Genomic DNA, 15214 nt, shown 5'->3' on the forward strand with positions numbered 1-15214 from the left:
AAAGAATGTAGTCAAGCTGGCATTGAAAGAAGAAAAAGTAAAAACTGAATTGGATCACAAGAAGATTTAGCTCAAGCTAGAGGATTTAGCTCAAGCTAAAACTGTCCAGAGTTGATTAAAGGTGCAGTACAATTTTAGCCCAGGCTAGAATTGCTAGCTCAAGCTAAAACTGTCCAGAATTGATTAAAGGTGCAGTACTGATCTAGCTCAGGCTAGAATCGCTAGCTCAAGCTAAAGTTGATTATATAAATTCTGAAACATAACTCAAAACCAGCAGTGAAAAACAGATTAGGTTTTTTAGAGAGAGACTAGTGAGAGAAAGGGAAGAAACCTATGTTCTTAGGAGAAGATCTCGCTCTGATCAGCCCTTCTTATGCAATCCAGATCAAGAATGAAGATTGAAGGAGCTGTCATGAGTGGCTAAGTTCTTTCTAACTTGGGATTGAATGTAATTTATCTTGATCAAATGTATTCTTGGTGATATATATATAAAATTCTCTTTTCTACTTGTTCTTGGTATTTTCGTTTTATGCTTATTGCTTGATTCTGTCTGATCAATAGAGTCTTGATTTTGATCCTTAAATTTAATTGGAAAGTACCTTTAAGGATCTGAAATAGACGAAAATGCTTGATAACTTGTAATGCTAGGAATAGATTCCAGGTTATTGATTGCATGATAATTCTGTTCCTAAAGCTGGATGATTTGTTAAATATGTGAGGAATCAATGTTTAAGAAATTATCTTATGAATTTCATCTGTGAGGAATCAAGATGAATGACTTTAAATTAAGCATCAAGAATAAGTAGTTTTGAGTATTATATATTGTATTATTCAAAATACAGATGATTGAGATACACACAATTCAATCCCAAGTATCTTTCTCTAATCAAACCCTAAATCTTTGAGTTCTTGTGAAATCTTAATTTGGTTATGAACAAAGTCTCAAAATTATTTTCTATACTTAATGAGTTTTAAAACAGAACATCTTAATTAGAATTGTTCCCTGTGGGTTCGACATTCGTACTTTAAAGAGTACTATATTACAGTTGATTCGGTACACTTGCCGAGAAATAATCAACAAGTTTTTGGCGCCGTTGCCGGGGAACAATTTCTTTTAAGAATTTCTGAAGTATAACTCATTGAGTATTGTGAATATTATGTTTTCTTTGTGAATATACACTGGTTTATATTTTATTCTTTTATCATGTGCTAATCCTTGCTTGAGTTGTCTTAGATACATGTTATTGAGAGGACAGGTTCTTGAAGATCAATTAGAATTTGATCCAGAAATTGAGAAGACAGCTAGAAAAATTCAGAGCAAGAAGAGAGAAGAAAAGAAGAAGCAAGGACAAGCAAAAGGAGAATCTTCCAACACTCTCAACTCACACAATCAAACAGAGTTCCAAATGGCTGAAAATATACAAAATCCACCTAGAAGGACATTGGGAGACTATGCTATGCAACAAGGACCAAGGCATTTCTCCAGCATAGCCATACCTCCTGCCACCAAATCATTAGAAATGAAGCCAGCTTTTCTTAGCTTAATCAGCACTCATCAATTCACTGGAATGGATCATGAAGACCCTTATACTCATTTCTCCACATTCTACGAGTTGGTTGGGACCATGGGCTTCAAGGAAAATGATATTGAATCTGTTTATCTGCGTCTATTTCCTTTCTCACTTGCAGGAAAAGCAAAAGAATGGTTAAAGTCGCATCCAAACCAGAGTCTAAGTAGTTGGAATGATGTAGAAGAGAAATTTCTACACAGATTCTTCCCACTCTCTCGATATATCAAGGCTAAGTCTGATATCTCTACATTCAGGCAAGGGCCAGAAGAACCTTTTTGTGAAGCTTGGGAACGCTTTAAAGTGATGTTAAGAAGATGTCCTAATCATGGCTTTGAGGATATTGCTCAGTTGAACATATTCCACAATGGTTTGAGGCCTGATACTAAAATGATCCTGGATGCTGCAGCAGGAGGTACAATGATGAGTGTTGATGCAGAACAAGCTACAAGAATCATTGATGCCTTAGCCTCAACAGATTACCAAGCTCAACATGATAGATATACAGTGCAAAAGAAAGGGGTGCTGGATCTTAGCACTTCAGATGCAATTTTAGCACAAAACAAGATTTTGACTCATCAAATTGAGGCATTAACCAAGCAAATGTCAAAACTGCCTCAACAATTACATGCAGTAAATTCTCCTTCAATTCAGAATCAAGCTTTGAAGTGTGATTTTTGTGGGGGAGATCATCTCAATGGCCAATGCTCTTACCAAAATCCATCAGAGGAAGAGGTTCAGTATATGAATAATCAAGGAAGGCAAGGTGGCTTTGCATATAATTATCCAAATAACATGGCTCAAGGATGGAGGAATAATCAAAATCAAGGATTGGGGTGGAAGCAAGAGGCTGGATCATCTAACAGACAAGTCCCTTATCAGCAGCAACCACATTATCCTTCCGTTCATGAGAGAACATCCAAATTGGAGGATACTTTAGAGAAATTCATGCAAGCCTCTCTATCTAATCATAAAAATACTGAAGCATCAATAAGAAATTTAGAGACACAGGTGGGGCAGCTGGCTAAACAGTTAGCTGATAATCAAGGAAGTCAATTTTCAGCAAATACACAAACCAATCCCAAAGAGCATTGCAAGTCTATCACCACTAGAAGTGGGAAAGTTATAGGAAAAGGAATTGGAGATAATTTAGTTGTTGAGGAAGAGGTTTTGAGTGAGAGAGAAAATGAAAAAAAAAACAGAGTGAGTGTGAGGGAGGAGAAAGAAGGAATAAGGAAGATGTTGTAGATATTAGAGAAAAAATAGAAAAAAATGAAAAAAATGAGAAACAAGAGAGGAGTGTTCCTATCAAAGATGTACCTTACCCACATGCTCCTACAAAGAAAGACAATTTGCAAGATTCATGGATATTCTCAAAAGACTGCAAATTAACATTCCTTTTACTGAAGCTTTAGAGCAGATGCCTACATATGCTAAATTCATGAAGGAATTATTGAAAAAGAAAAGAAAGTTCAATGACCAGGAAATAGTTGAATTGGAAGCTGGATGCAGTGCTATAATTCAAAAATCATTACCACAGAAATCCAGAGATCCTGGGAGTTTCACTTTGCCAGTTACCATAGGAAATCTCACTGTTGGAAAGGCATTATTGGATCTTGGAGCTAGTATTAATTTGATGCCTTTATCAATGCTGAAGAAAATTGGAGATGTAGAAGTGAAACCAACAAGAATGACTTTGCAGTTGGCTGATAGATCAATCAAATATCCACATGGAATAGTTGAAGATCTATTGGTAAAGGTAGATAAATTTCTATTCCCAGTAGATTTTGTTGTAATGGATATTGAAGAAGATGTTGAAGTACCTTTGATATTAGGAAGACCATTCATGAAAACTGCCAAAGTTATAATTGATGTAGACAAAGGAAAATTGAAAGTTTGTGTTCTAGATGAAGAAGTAAGCTTTAATGTTTTTGAAGCAAAGAAGTATTCAAATGATCATAAAGAGTGTTTCAGAGTGGATGTGAATATTGTTGAACCTTCAATGATGTTAATCAGGCGTCAAGCTATATGACGTTAAACGAGCGCTTGCTGGGAGGCAACCTAGTGTTTTGTTTTGAAATGTGTCTTTAATTTTGTTTTGATTTAGTAGTATGTTTTAACATTTGATGTTTTTAAAACCAGTTTGATATGTGAAATGGTCATTTATGTTTGAAATGTTTGGTGAAATGAATAGATGGAAGAAAGCTTAGAAAGGTTTGAAACTTTTGGCAAAGACAAAATGAAAATTTTCAAGAAAATTTCATTGCAGGGTAATTTTAGCTTAAGCTAGAACTTTTAGCCTAAGCTAGTTATGCAGAAAAAGAAGAAAAAATTTTGTTCTGCAACTTTCGCTTGAGCTAAAAAGAGCTAGCTTGAGCTAAATCAAATATGTTGCTCTCTGCCAAATTTTAGCCTGAGCTAAAATGAGCTAGCTTGAGCTAGAAAACTCTGTTGCTCTCTGCCAAATTTTAGCTTAAGCTAAAAAGAGCTAGCTTGAGCTAGAACAAATCTGTTGCTCTCTGCCAAATTTTAGCCTGAGCTAAGAAGCTCTAGCCTAAGCTAGTGAGATTTCTATAAAAAAAAAAAAAAACAGAAAAAAAAAGAACTGCAGCATTTTATAAAAATCACATTTTGAAAACCCTGCACCCTAACTCAGTTTCAAAAACACCCTCTGTTCTAAAAAAATACCAAAGCTTCCATCTACATAACCATTCTCAAATAAACATTTCATCTACATTGCCATTATCAAGGTAAGTAATTACTCTTCTCCATAATCATTTTCATTGTCGTTTCCATTCAACCAAACCCAGTCATGCATGTTTCTGCTTCCAGTTAACAATTTCGTTTTTAAATTGAAAGATTCAATCTTTTTGAAATTTCAATGTCTTGATGTTGAATAGGATTGTGGAATAGGATAATCAAAGTTAAGCATTGTCTTCCATGGATTAAATACCAAAAATTACTCATTCAATGCCATTCTATATTATGCATAACAAGTGTTTGTTAAAATGTCAATCAAATAAAACACTTTGGTTTGAGAAATGCTTATTCTTACATGTGCAGAAAAATGAGTCACACCAAATCCACATCTGACACCCACTGAATTTCATGATTATCTATCTTGGCCTGGGGACAGGCACAATTTTTCAGGGGAGGCAGAAGCATATGGAGTTGGGACTAGAGTTGAAGATACACTAGAAATGGCAACTGAACCAACTGGAGCAGCAACAAATGATGAACATTCAAGTTCAGAATGATGATGTTGGCACAGAGCGGAACAAAATCACAAGAGGAGATTGATACTTATCATGCACAATGAACAAAAAACTGGTTTTATCTTTTTGTTTAACTTTACTTTCAGTTTAATTTAGTAAGTTGACTTTAACAGTTTAGTTTAATATTTCTTAATTTAGCTTTTGTTGATGGCAAGCTTAAGTTAGTATAGTGGTTGATGTTTGCATATTTTGTGAAATCTTGTATATAGATGATGGTATATTTTTTTTTGGAAAAAGAAATCAAACCATAATTCTAAATTAGAACAACCAAATGGATTGATCATGGTCTTAATTTAAAAAAGAATGTGTGGTTGGAACCATCACTCAAATTGAGAAAGGATAGTAATGTGTAAAAGTTGGAACAAGGTAAATAGTTGAAAGCAATGTCTGAGAACAAATGAGGAATTGAAATTAGCCAACCAAGTGAGAGTGTGAAACCTTTAAACAATTTGAGAGACTTTCACTAGTGAAGAGTTAATCGAGGTTGCCTAATTTTCTAGTCAATTTGCATCACAAACCAAACATGGAGATGATTGAGGCATGTTTAATAGAGTTGGAGGTGAGAAAACTCAGAGCCAAACAGCTAACCTTTGCAATATATGATGAAATGTGCAGAAAAATAACCCTTTTTGAGCTGAAATTTGTTTTATTGCACCCTAGCTTCTGATATACATATATTGTCCTACCTTGTGGTATGCTAACAAAAGGAGAGCATAAGTGCAATTCAAATTTCTATAATTAAAAGAATTGGGTTTGGTGTGGCTGCTGGGATTTTGAGAATGAAAAAAAAAAAAAAAAAAGGAATGACAAAATTATCCAAATTCTCATTCTCTTTTCTAAAAAAAAAAAAAAAAGCAAAGGGGATTACAAGAATAGAAAAAGAAGCAATCTGAATGAATCTTATGGAAGGGATAATGGATAACACAATTAGAAAGTGAATTGCAAATATGCTAATCTTTTGTTAAGTGTGCATTTTGTTATCCTAGAAAAACCAAATTTTCTTTGTAACCCAGCCTCATTACAACCTGAAAAGACCTCAAGATCTATATTTGTGAAAGTGTTTGTAATCAACTGGAAATGAAGGGCAACCTTAAATTAACTTGGAATTCAGTGAAAAAAAGAGGGAAAACACTCACCAGTGAGGAATGAAGAGAGAAATTCCTTAGTTTGATTCTCAGTGAAGAGTAACAATTGTTTACCTTGGAAATTGAATACATTCTTATCCTGTCTTGGTTTGAATTGATAGGAAACACCATGATTTTTGTTGTTGTTGAATTATCTTGTGCTCTTTCCATGAAGTTGTTCTGATATTAAACTATAGATTTGATTTCTATGGATTTTGGGGAAGAATGAACTCATATTTTTTTGGGATTCAATTACTTTGCTTGAGGACAAGCAAGATTCTAGGTTGGGGGGAATTTGATAAGTGCCAATGTGTAGTTTTTATGATTGAGAAAATTGAACACTTTGGAACTTAATTGTTGCTTAGTAAGAAAATTACCCTAATCTAAGAATTATTGAATCTGATTATATATTTTTTGAACCAAGAAACAAATGAAGAAATTTAATCTCAATTTTTGTGTAAATTGCAGATGAATACGAAGCATTGAAAGAATGTAGTCAAGCTGGCATTGAAAGAAGAAAAAGTAAAAACTGAATTGGATCACAAGAAGATTTAGCTCAAGCTAGAGGATTTAGCTCAAGCTAAAACTGTCCAGAGTTGATTAAAGGTGCAGTACAATTTTAGCCCAGGCTAGAATTGCTAGCTCAAGCTAAAACTGTCCAGAATTGATTAAAGGTGCAGTACTGATCTAGCTCAGGCTAGAATCGCTAGCTCAAGCTAAAGTTGATTATATAAATTCTGAAACATAACTCAAAACCAGCAGTGAAAAACAGATTAGGTTTTTTAGAGAGAGACTAGTGAGAGAAAGGGAAGAAACCTCTGTTCTTAGGAGAAGATCTCGCTCTGATCAGCCCTTCTTATGCAATCCAGATCAAGAATGAAGATTGAAGGAGCTGTCATGAGTGGCTAAGTTCTTTCTAACTTGGGATTGAATGTAATTTATCTTGATCAAATGTATTCTTGGTGATATATATATAAAATTCTCTTTTCTACTTGTTCTTGGTATTTTCGTTTTATGCTTATTGCTTGATTCTGTCTGATCAATAGAGTCTTGATTTTGATCCTTAAATTTAACTGGAAAGTACCTTTAAGGATCTGAAATAGACGAAAATGCTTGATAACTTGTAATGCTAGGAATAGATTCCAGGTTATTGATTGCATGATAATTCTGTTCCTAAAGCTGGATGATTTGTTAAATATGTGAGGAATCAATGTTTAAGAAATTATCTTATGAATTTCATCTGTGAGGAATCAAGATGAATGACTTTAAATTAAGCATCAAGAATAAGTAGTTTTGAGTATTATATATTGTATTATTCAAAATACAGATGATTGAGATACACACAATTCAATCCCAAGTATCTTTCTCTAATCAAACCCTAAATCTTTGAGTTCTTGTGAAATCTTAATTTGGTTATGAACAAAGTCTCAAAATTATTTTCTATACTTAATGAGTTTTAAAACAAAACATCTTAATTAGAATTGTTCCCTGTGGGTTCGACATTCGTACTTTAAAGAGTACTATATTACAGTTGATTCGGTACACTTGCCGAGAAATAATCAACAAGAATAGAAAGAGAATGGCCAATGTGGGTAGCAAGTATTCACACAGACTTATAGCAGAATAAATGGATTGATATGGCAGTTATGAATGGATATGCATGAAGATATTATGCTCTGAATTTGTGCAGAGAATCTTTGAAAATATGCACCAAATATTTAGTGTCACGATGCATACACTCAAATTCTTATTGAGCACCCAAACCATCAAATCGGTTACATAACCATGACCAAAACCGTCAAAGGTACAGAGGTTAATGCCCACTAAGTCAGTCAAGCAGTCAAAGATCAGAATTTCTCTTTCCTAGTCATCAATGCATATCAGTGCAGAAAATAAACACATTCAATTGCGAATAAACAGATTTAATTTTTCACTGCTAGGTACAATTGACATTTATAATACCCAATTCATTAAGCAGAAAATTAAACATATCTTTGGCTAATGGTTTTGTGAACAAATCAGCAAGTTGTAAATCAGTACCAATGAACTTAATATCACATGTTCCATTAGATATGTGTTCCCTTAGAAAATGATGCCTTATTTCAATGTGTTTGGTTCTTGAATGCATGACAAGATTTTTGGTTAAGTTGATTGCACTTGTATTATCACATAGCAGAGGTATATGGTTAAGTAAGATACCAAAATCATTCAATTGTTGTCTTAGCCATATAGTTTGAGCACAACAACTCCCTGCTGCAATGTATTCTGCTTCAGCAGTGGAAAGAGCTACACAAGCCTGCTTTTTGCATTGCCATGAGATCAAGCTTGATCCAAGCAAATGACAGGTTCCACTTGTGCTCTTCCTATCAATTTTGCAACCTGCAAAATCTGAATCAGAATATCCAGTTAAGCTTAATGAAATATTACCTGGATACCACAAGCCAACTTCTTTAGTTCCTTGCAAATACTTCAAAATCCTTTTGACAGCATTGTAGTGTGATTCTTTAGGAGCAGATTGAAACCTTGCACACATGCACACTGCAAACATTATATCTAGCCTGCTGGCAGTAAGATACAGCAGTGATCCTATGAGTCCTCTGTATTTGGTTTCTTCAACAGAAATTCCAGCTTCATCATTGATGGAGATCAAGCTCAAGAGGACATGGAGGCCAATCATCAAGCTCAAGAAGAGGTGGAGGCACAAATGGAGGACGCCCATGGAGGTCAAAGTCCACCTCAAAGGATTACAAGAAGCATGTTCAAAGCTTTGGGAGCTAGAGGACATTTATTTTCTCTTTTTGTAGTTTCTTTAGTTGAAGGTGCTTAGAGGGAAACTTTAGAAACCTCTTTTGTTATAGCATCTTTTAGGCTTTAGTTAGGAGCTTTAGGGGGGTGTGTTAGTAGATAGGTGTAGAAGTAGAATAGGAGGTGCCAAAGTGAAGGAAGGAGTCACACCTTCCTCATGGCTTGAAATAGGCGCCGGTTTTAGCTAGCTTTGGGAGGGAAATTTGAATTGTTTTAGCTTGCATTTTCAGCACCTTAGGCTATAAATAGAGGTGCTCTCTTTGTAAAATTCAGATTGGAATTAATCTAAGAAAACTCTACTCAAATTTTGAGTGACCTTTGGAGAGCTTTTGGAGCCTTCTTCTCTAGTCTTATCTTGATGGATCAATGGAGTCCTCAAGTGGCGGCATCACTCTCATCTAGGAGCATTCCACACTTCTAGTGGCGAGATCATCCATCCTCCTTCCATCTTCATGAGCATTCTCTTCTCCTTCCTTTCTTCTTCTTCAATTGTTCATGTTGCCTTGTGTTCTTGAGTTGTTTAGTTTCGGTTTTCCTATTTTTCCAGCACCTTGTTCTGTTTTTGTTTTTAATTTCTGTTTTGGTTCGGTTCATTTGATCAATTGTTCAATTTTGTTCGGTCTATTCCAATTTTATTCTCTTTGTTGATTCAATTTGACAATATTTGGTTCATCCAAATGAGTTTGGGATTTGGTGCTAGTTTTTGGTGAGTTCTTGTCTTAGAACAATGATCCAACTCTAAGAAAAGTGCCTCTATATTTTCCAGCTCAAGGTGATTCCTAAAAATGTCAAGAATCTTGTTCTATGTGGCTATTGGAATCACATCAATCATGATCCAAATGACAGCTTGTTGAGAAGGGTGTGCTGATTGGTTTACACTTGTCCATTTCAAATTTCTTCAGCAAATCCTTGCAATACTTAGCTTGACTTAGGAAAATGCCATCCTTGAGTTGTTTGACCTGCAAACCTAGAAAATAGTTCAACTCACCCATCATTGACATTTCAAACTCACTCTTCATGACCTTCCAGAAAGCTTCACACAATTCTCCATTGTTTGATCCAAAAATGACGTCATCCACATATACTTGGACTAGAATTGAGTCATCTCCTTTCTTCTTAATGAACAAGGTCTTATCTGATGTGCCTCTGTCATAGCCTTGTGAGGTGAGAAAATCGCTTAGCCTCTCATACCATTGCCTAGGAGCTTGCTTGAGTCCATAGAGAGCCTTTTGGAGTTTGAACACATATTCTGGATGTTGATGGTCTTCAAAACCTGGTGGTTGTGAGACAAATACCTCTTCATTTATATAACCATTTAGAAAGGCACTCTTCACGTCCATTTGAAATAGCTTGAACCCTTTGATGCATGAAAAGGCAAGCAGCAGTCTAACAGCTTCTAACCGAGCCACTAGTGCATATGTCTCATCATAGTCTATTCCTTCTTCTTGATTGTACCTTTTAGCTACAAGCCTAGCCTTGTTTCTAGTGATCACTCCATGCTCATCCATCTTGTTTCTAAATACCCATTTTGTTCCAATTACATTCATCTCTGGTATTCTAGGAACAAGAGTCCAGACCTCATTAAGAGCAAACTGATTCAGTTCCTCTTGCATAGCTAAAATCCAGTTGCTGTCCTTGAGAGCTTCATTCAAATTCTTGGGTTCAACTTGAGATACAAATGCCATTGCTTCACAGAAATTGTTCAAGGATTTTCTAGTTGACACTCCTTTCTCAATGTTCCCAATGACATTATCAAGGGTTAAGTCTCTTGGGGTTTTCCACTCTTTTGGCAAACCTGCAGCTGCAGTAGATTCTTGTATAGCATGTGTATCAGCAGTATCAAAATGAACCGATTCATTTTGATTTAAAACAGATTTAAATTCATTACTGTCAGGTTCATCAGCAGCAGTTTTAGATACACTATGATCAGTTTCATCAAAAACAACATGCATTGATTCTTCTACTATGAGCAACCTTTTATTGAAGACTCTATATGCATGACCATTCAAAACATAACCAATGTGCACACCTTCATCAGATTTAGCATCAAACTTACCAAGATTTTCTTTGCCATTATTCAATACAAAACATTTACACCCAAATACTCTAAGGTGGCTTACACTAGGTTTTCTGCCCTTATACAATTCATATGGGGTTTTCTTAAGAATTGGTCTTATTAAGGTCCTATTTAAGACATAACCTACAGTATAAACAGCATCAGCCCAAAAATACTTAGGTAGCTTAGATTCATTTAACATAGTTCTAGCAAGTTCCTCTAGTGATCTATTTTTCCTTTCAACTACACCATTTTGTTGGGGTGTCCTAGGGGCTGAAAAGGTATGAGTTATCCCATGCTTCTCACAGAACCTCTCAAACTTAGCATTTTGAAACTCTCCCCCATGATCACTTCGAATTGATTTAATGCAGCAACCATTTTCATTTTCCAGAATTTTTGCTAATCTCTTAAAGGCAGAATAAGCATCATGTTTATGTGCAAGAAATAAAGTCCATGTAAATCTAGAGTAATCATCCACAACAACTAAAGCATACAAATTTCCAGCCAAGCTAGCAACTCTAGATGGACCAAATAAGTCCATATGCAACACATCCAATGGATGTTTTGTAGAGACAATATCCTTTAACTTGAAAGAGGATTTGATTTGTTTACCTTTCACACAAGCATCACAAAGCCTGTTATCCTGAAATTTAATGTTAGGTAAACCAGAAACTAAATCTTTAGATCTCAATTTATTCAAGTGATTTGTGTGTATGTGAGCTAACCTCCTGTGCCACAACCAAGACTCATCACTTCTGGACAACAAGCACTCATTTGAAGAGTTAGTTTCCATGATATTCAACAAGTAAATGTTATTCACTCTCTTACCAGTAAACAGTGCCTTACTAGATGAATTACTTGAGATTGTGCAGCCACTTGACTCAAAATTAACTTTGTATCCTTTGTCACAAAGCTGACTTATGCTGAGAAGACTATGCTTGAGTCCTTCTACATACAGCACATTCTCAATGGTTGTTGAATTCCCTGTTCCAACAGTTCCTCTGCCCAAAATCCTCCCTTGGTTATTATCACCATAGGTTACATGTCCTTCTGCTTTGAGCTTTAAGCTGGTGAACTTTGTAAGATCTCCAGTCATATGCTTGGAACATCCACTGTCCAAGTACCACTGGTTTTTCTTGCTTCCAATTGATTCAGAGCTTGTGATGAGAATCAAATAAAGGAGGCTTTTATTAATGGAGGAAGAGGACATCCACCCTCACATTTGAAGTTCTTCCTTCTAGTCTTCTCAAAATTAAAAGAAGACATAAAATAAAGATGAGGCCCAAGCCCAAAGCCCAAGCCCAAGCCCAAGAAGGCCAAAGCCCAAAGAGCCCAAGTCCATCCCATGAGGGGCAAGGCCAAGCTTTGAAATACTCTTGTATAGTTTTAGGAGGTGTGGTTATTAAATAAAGGTGTGTGAAAATGTAAAATAAAGTCACATTGTCCATGTGACTTAGGAGAGTGGTGTAGGTGTAGTTTTTGGGAGGTGTCATAGTAGAAAAAGGTCACACCTCCCATGTGACTTGTTTTTGGTGGGAATTTCAAATGAGTTTATTTGAAATTTCCCACCTATTTTTCAGCACCTTAGGCTATAAATAGAGGTGCTTCCTTTGTAAAATTCAGATTGTAATTAATCTAAGAAAACTCTACTCAAATTTTGAGTGACCTTTGGAGAGCTTTTGGAGCCTTCTTCTCTAGTCTTATCTTGATGGATCAATGGAGTTCTCAAGTGGCGGCATCACTCTCATCTAGGAGCATTCCACACTTCTAGTGGCGAGATCATCCATCCTCCTTCCATCTTCATGAGCATTCTCTTCTCCTTCCTTTCTTCTTCTTCATTTGTTCATGTTGCTTTGTGTTCTTGAGTTTTTCAGTTTCGGTTTTTCTATTTTCCAGCACTATGTTCTGTTTTGTTCTTAATTCTGTTCGGTTCATATGATTAGTTGCTTAATTCTGTTCGGTCATTCCAGCTTTCATTCTCTTTGTTGATTCAATTTGACAATATTTGGTTCATCCAAATGAGTTTGGGATTTGGTACTAATTTTGGTGAGTTCTTGTCTTAGAACAATGATCCAACTCTAAGAAAAGTGCCTCTATATTTTCCAGCTCAAGGTGATTCCTAAGAATGTCAAGAATCTTGTTCTATGTGGCTAGTGGAATCACATCAGCTTGACTCCTCATCCTTCATCATGAAACACAGATTGTTCTCCTCATCTTCTGTTGAAGAGCTGCTAGTTGAGGATATTTCATTTTCCTCCCATGAGATGTAGGCTCTTCTTCCTTTGTTCCTTTCAAATTTCTTGCTGGCAGATTTGTCCCTTGTTTGATTGTCTAGACAATCTGTTTTGATATGCCCTGTTTTGCCACATCCAAAGCAAGTATATTTAGAGGAATTTGAATCATTGGGTTTAGGATACCTTCTTTTCTGCTGGTTCCTATTTTTGCTTTTCTTCCTCAGGAATTTGCTGAATCTTTTTATAAGAAGGTTGATTGTGTCATCATCTTCAGCATGTTCTTTTTCTTCCTTGATCTCATCCAATTCAGTTGCTTTCAGTGCAAGACCTTTGGGTTTTCTCTCTGTTGCTTCCTGCTCTTTAAGTCTTTTAAGCTCTAGCTCATGCTCCATCAGCTTTCCAAACAGTGCAGCAGTTCCTAATTTTGACAGATCACGGCTTTCAGAGATAGCTGTCACCTTTGGTTGCCAGCTTCTGTCGAGGCACTTCAATATCTTTATGTTGAGCTCCTCTCTGTCAAATTCTTTTCCCAAGCCAGTGAGGTGATTCACAATATGGGTGAATCTTTTCTGCACATCAGCAATGCTCTCTTCGGGTTGCATTCTGAGCAGCTCATATTCTTGGATGAGTGCATGTTTCCTTGACCTTTTCACATCTTCAGTACCTTCATGAGTCACTTCTAAGACTTCCCACATCTCCTTAGCTGATTTACATTGGGATATCCTGAAGAACTCATCCATTGTCAATGCAGAGGTTATGATGTTCTTGGCCACAAGATCATGTTGAGCCTTCCTCCTTTCGGTCTCATTCCATTCTGATCTTGGCTTTTCCACTTGTTCATCCTTGACAACCTGCATTGGCACATAAGGTCCATTGACCACAGCTTCCCAAATTAATGCATCAATGGATTCCATAAAAATTCTCATTCTAACTTTCCAAAATGCATAATTCATTCCATTAAACATAGGTGGTCTATTAACAGCAGAACCTTCAGCAAAAAGCACATTGAACTCAGACATTATTACAAACAAACTTGATTAAAATACAATTCCTAGCTCTTGATACCAATTGTTGGGTTTAATAGTGCCAAAGTTCAAGAGGGGGGGTGAATTGACCTTTTAAAACTTTCTCGCAGAAACAGAGTTTAACACAGTTTTACAGAAAATAAATCGATTTATGTGAAAATGAACAGATTTATTTCAGCACTGTTTTTGTTTGAAAAGCTTTTAATTCAGCAAGGTTAATCACAAGATTATGCAGTGAGAATTTCTAGCAGCACACACACAAATATCAGATTTGAAAAAACAGTGAAACACAAAACAGCAAGCTTCAATTTCAAGCACGTGATTAAGGTTCAATTGATAGCATGCTAATTAATTGAGTGACCTTTTGCAAACAAGCTGTTCCAGTGGCTTTTAACAGACTATGAGTGTTCTTCTTGATGTCAAGCAATTTCCAGAAATTAAGAACAATGAATCACAGAACAGCAAGCTTCAACTTTGAGCAATTGTTTAAGGTTCAATTAATAGCTTTGACAGTTTCTTGAACAACTTATCACAGTCAATCTGTTCCAATGGTTTTTAGCAGATTATATATATTATTATCAGATTCAAACACCTTTTTCAGAAATCAAGAACAGTTTGCTCAGTGCCCAGAAAGAACAGATTTATTTTCAATTGAACAGATTTATTTCTTTGTTGTTTTATCAATTATGCAGAAACGAAATTGCAGAGAGAGAGAGAGAATGAACACAAGCAATTATACTGGTTCACTCAACCTGAGCTACATCCAGTCTTCACCAACAACAGGTGGAAATCACTAACACACAGTACAACCAAGTACAATTCCCACTGTTCTTGAAACCTACAAGAACTTAGGTACTCTTGCTGAAAAAACCTATTTCAGCATACACACACACCCACTCTTCAAGAACACCTATCAAGAAGAGTGTTCAACCAAACTATTACAAGAAAGAGATGTGAAACGACTACACCTGATTGAGGATACACAGATCTACCTTAAACCAGTAGGCAAGATTGCTAGAACAGTAGTTGCACCTCACACCAAGCTTTTGGAACCAAACCAAGAACAAGCACTTTGTGATTTTTGAAATCTTTGAAGAACAAATGCTGATCCTTTGAAAACACTTAAC

General features: G+C 35.9%; 1 protein-coding gene and 1 pseudogene across 1 annotated transcript; one reads left to right on the forward strand and one right to left on the reverse strand.

Annotated features, from left to right (window-relative positions):
- Positions 1-1797: 1797 nt before the first annotated feature.
- LOC137823220 (small nucleolar RNA R71) lies at positions 1798-1903 on the reverse strand (annotated as a pseudogene).
- A 1028-nt stretch (positions 1904-2931) lies between these two features.
- On the forward strand, positions 2932-4825 carry LOC137822399 (uncharacterized). The gene is made up of 2 exons (XM_068627285.1): positions 2932-3575; positions 4705-4825. Exons 1-2 carry the CDS (start codon positions 2932-2934, stop codon positions 4823-4825), a joined length of 765 nt encoding a protein of 254 aa, XP_068483386.1.
- Positions 4826-15214: the final 10389 nt, after the last annotated feature.

Source organism: Phaseolus vulgaris, chromosome 9 (assembly GCF_000499845.2).
Source record: "Phaseolus vulgaris cultivar G19833 chromosome 9, P. vulgaris v2.0, whole genome shotgun sequence".
Taxonomy (NCBI): domain Eukaryota; kingdom Viridiplantae; phylum Streptophyta; class Magnoliopsida; order Fabales; family Fabaceae; genus Phaseolus; species Phaseolus vulgaris.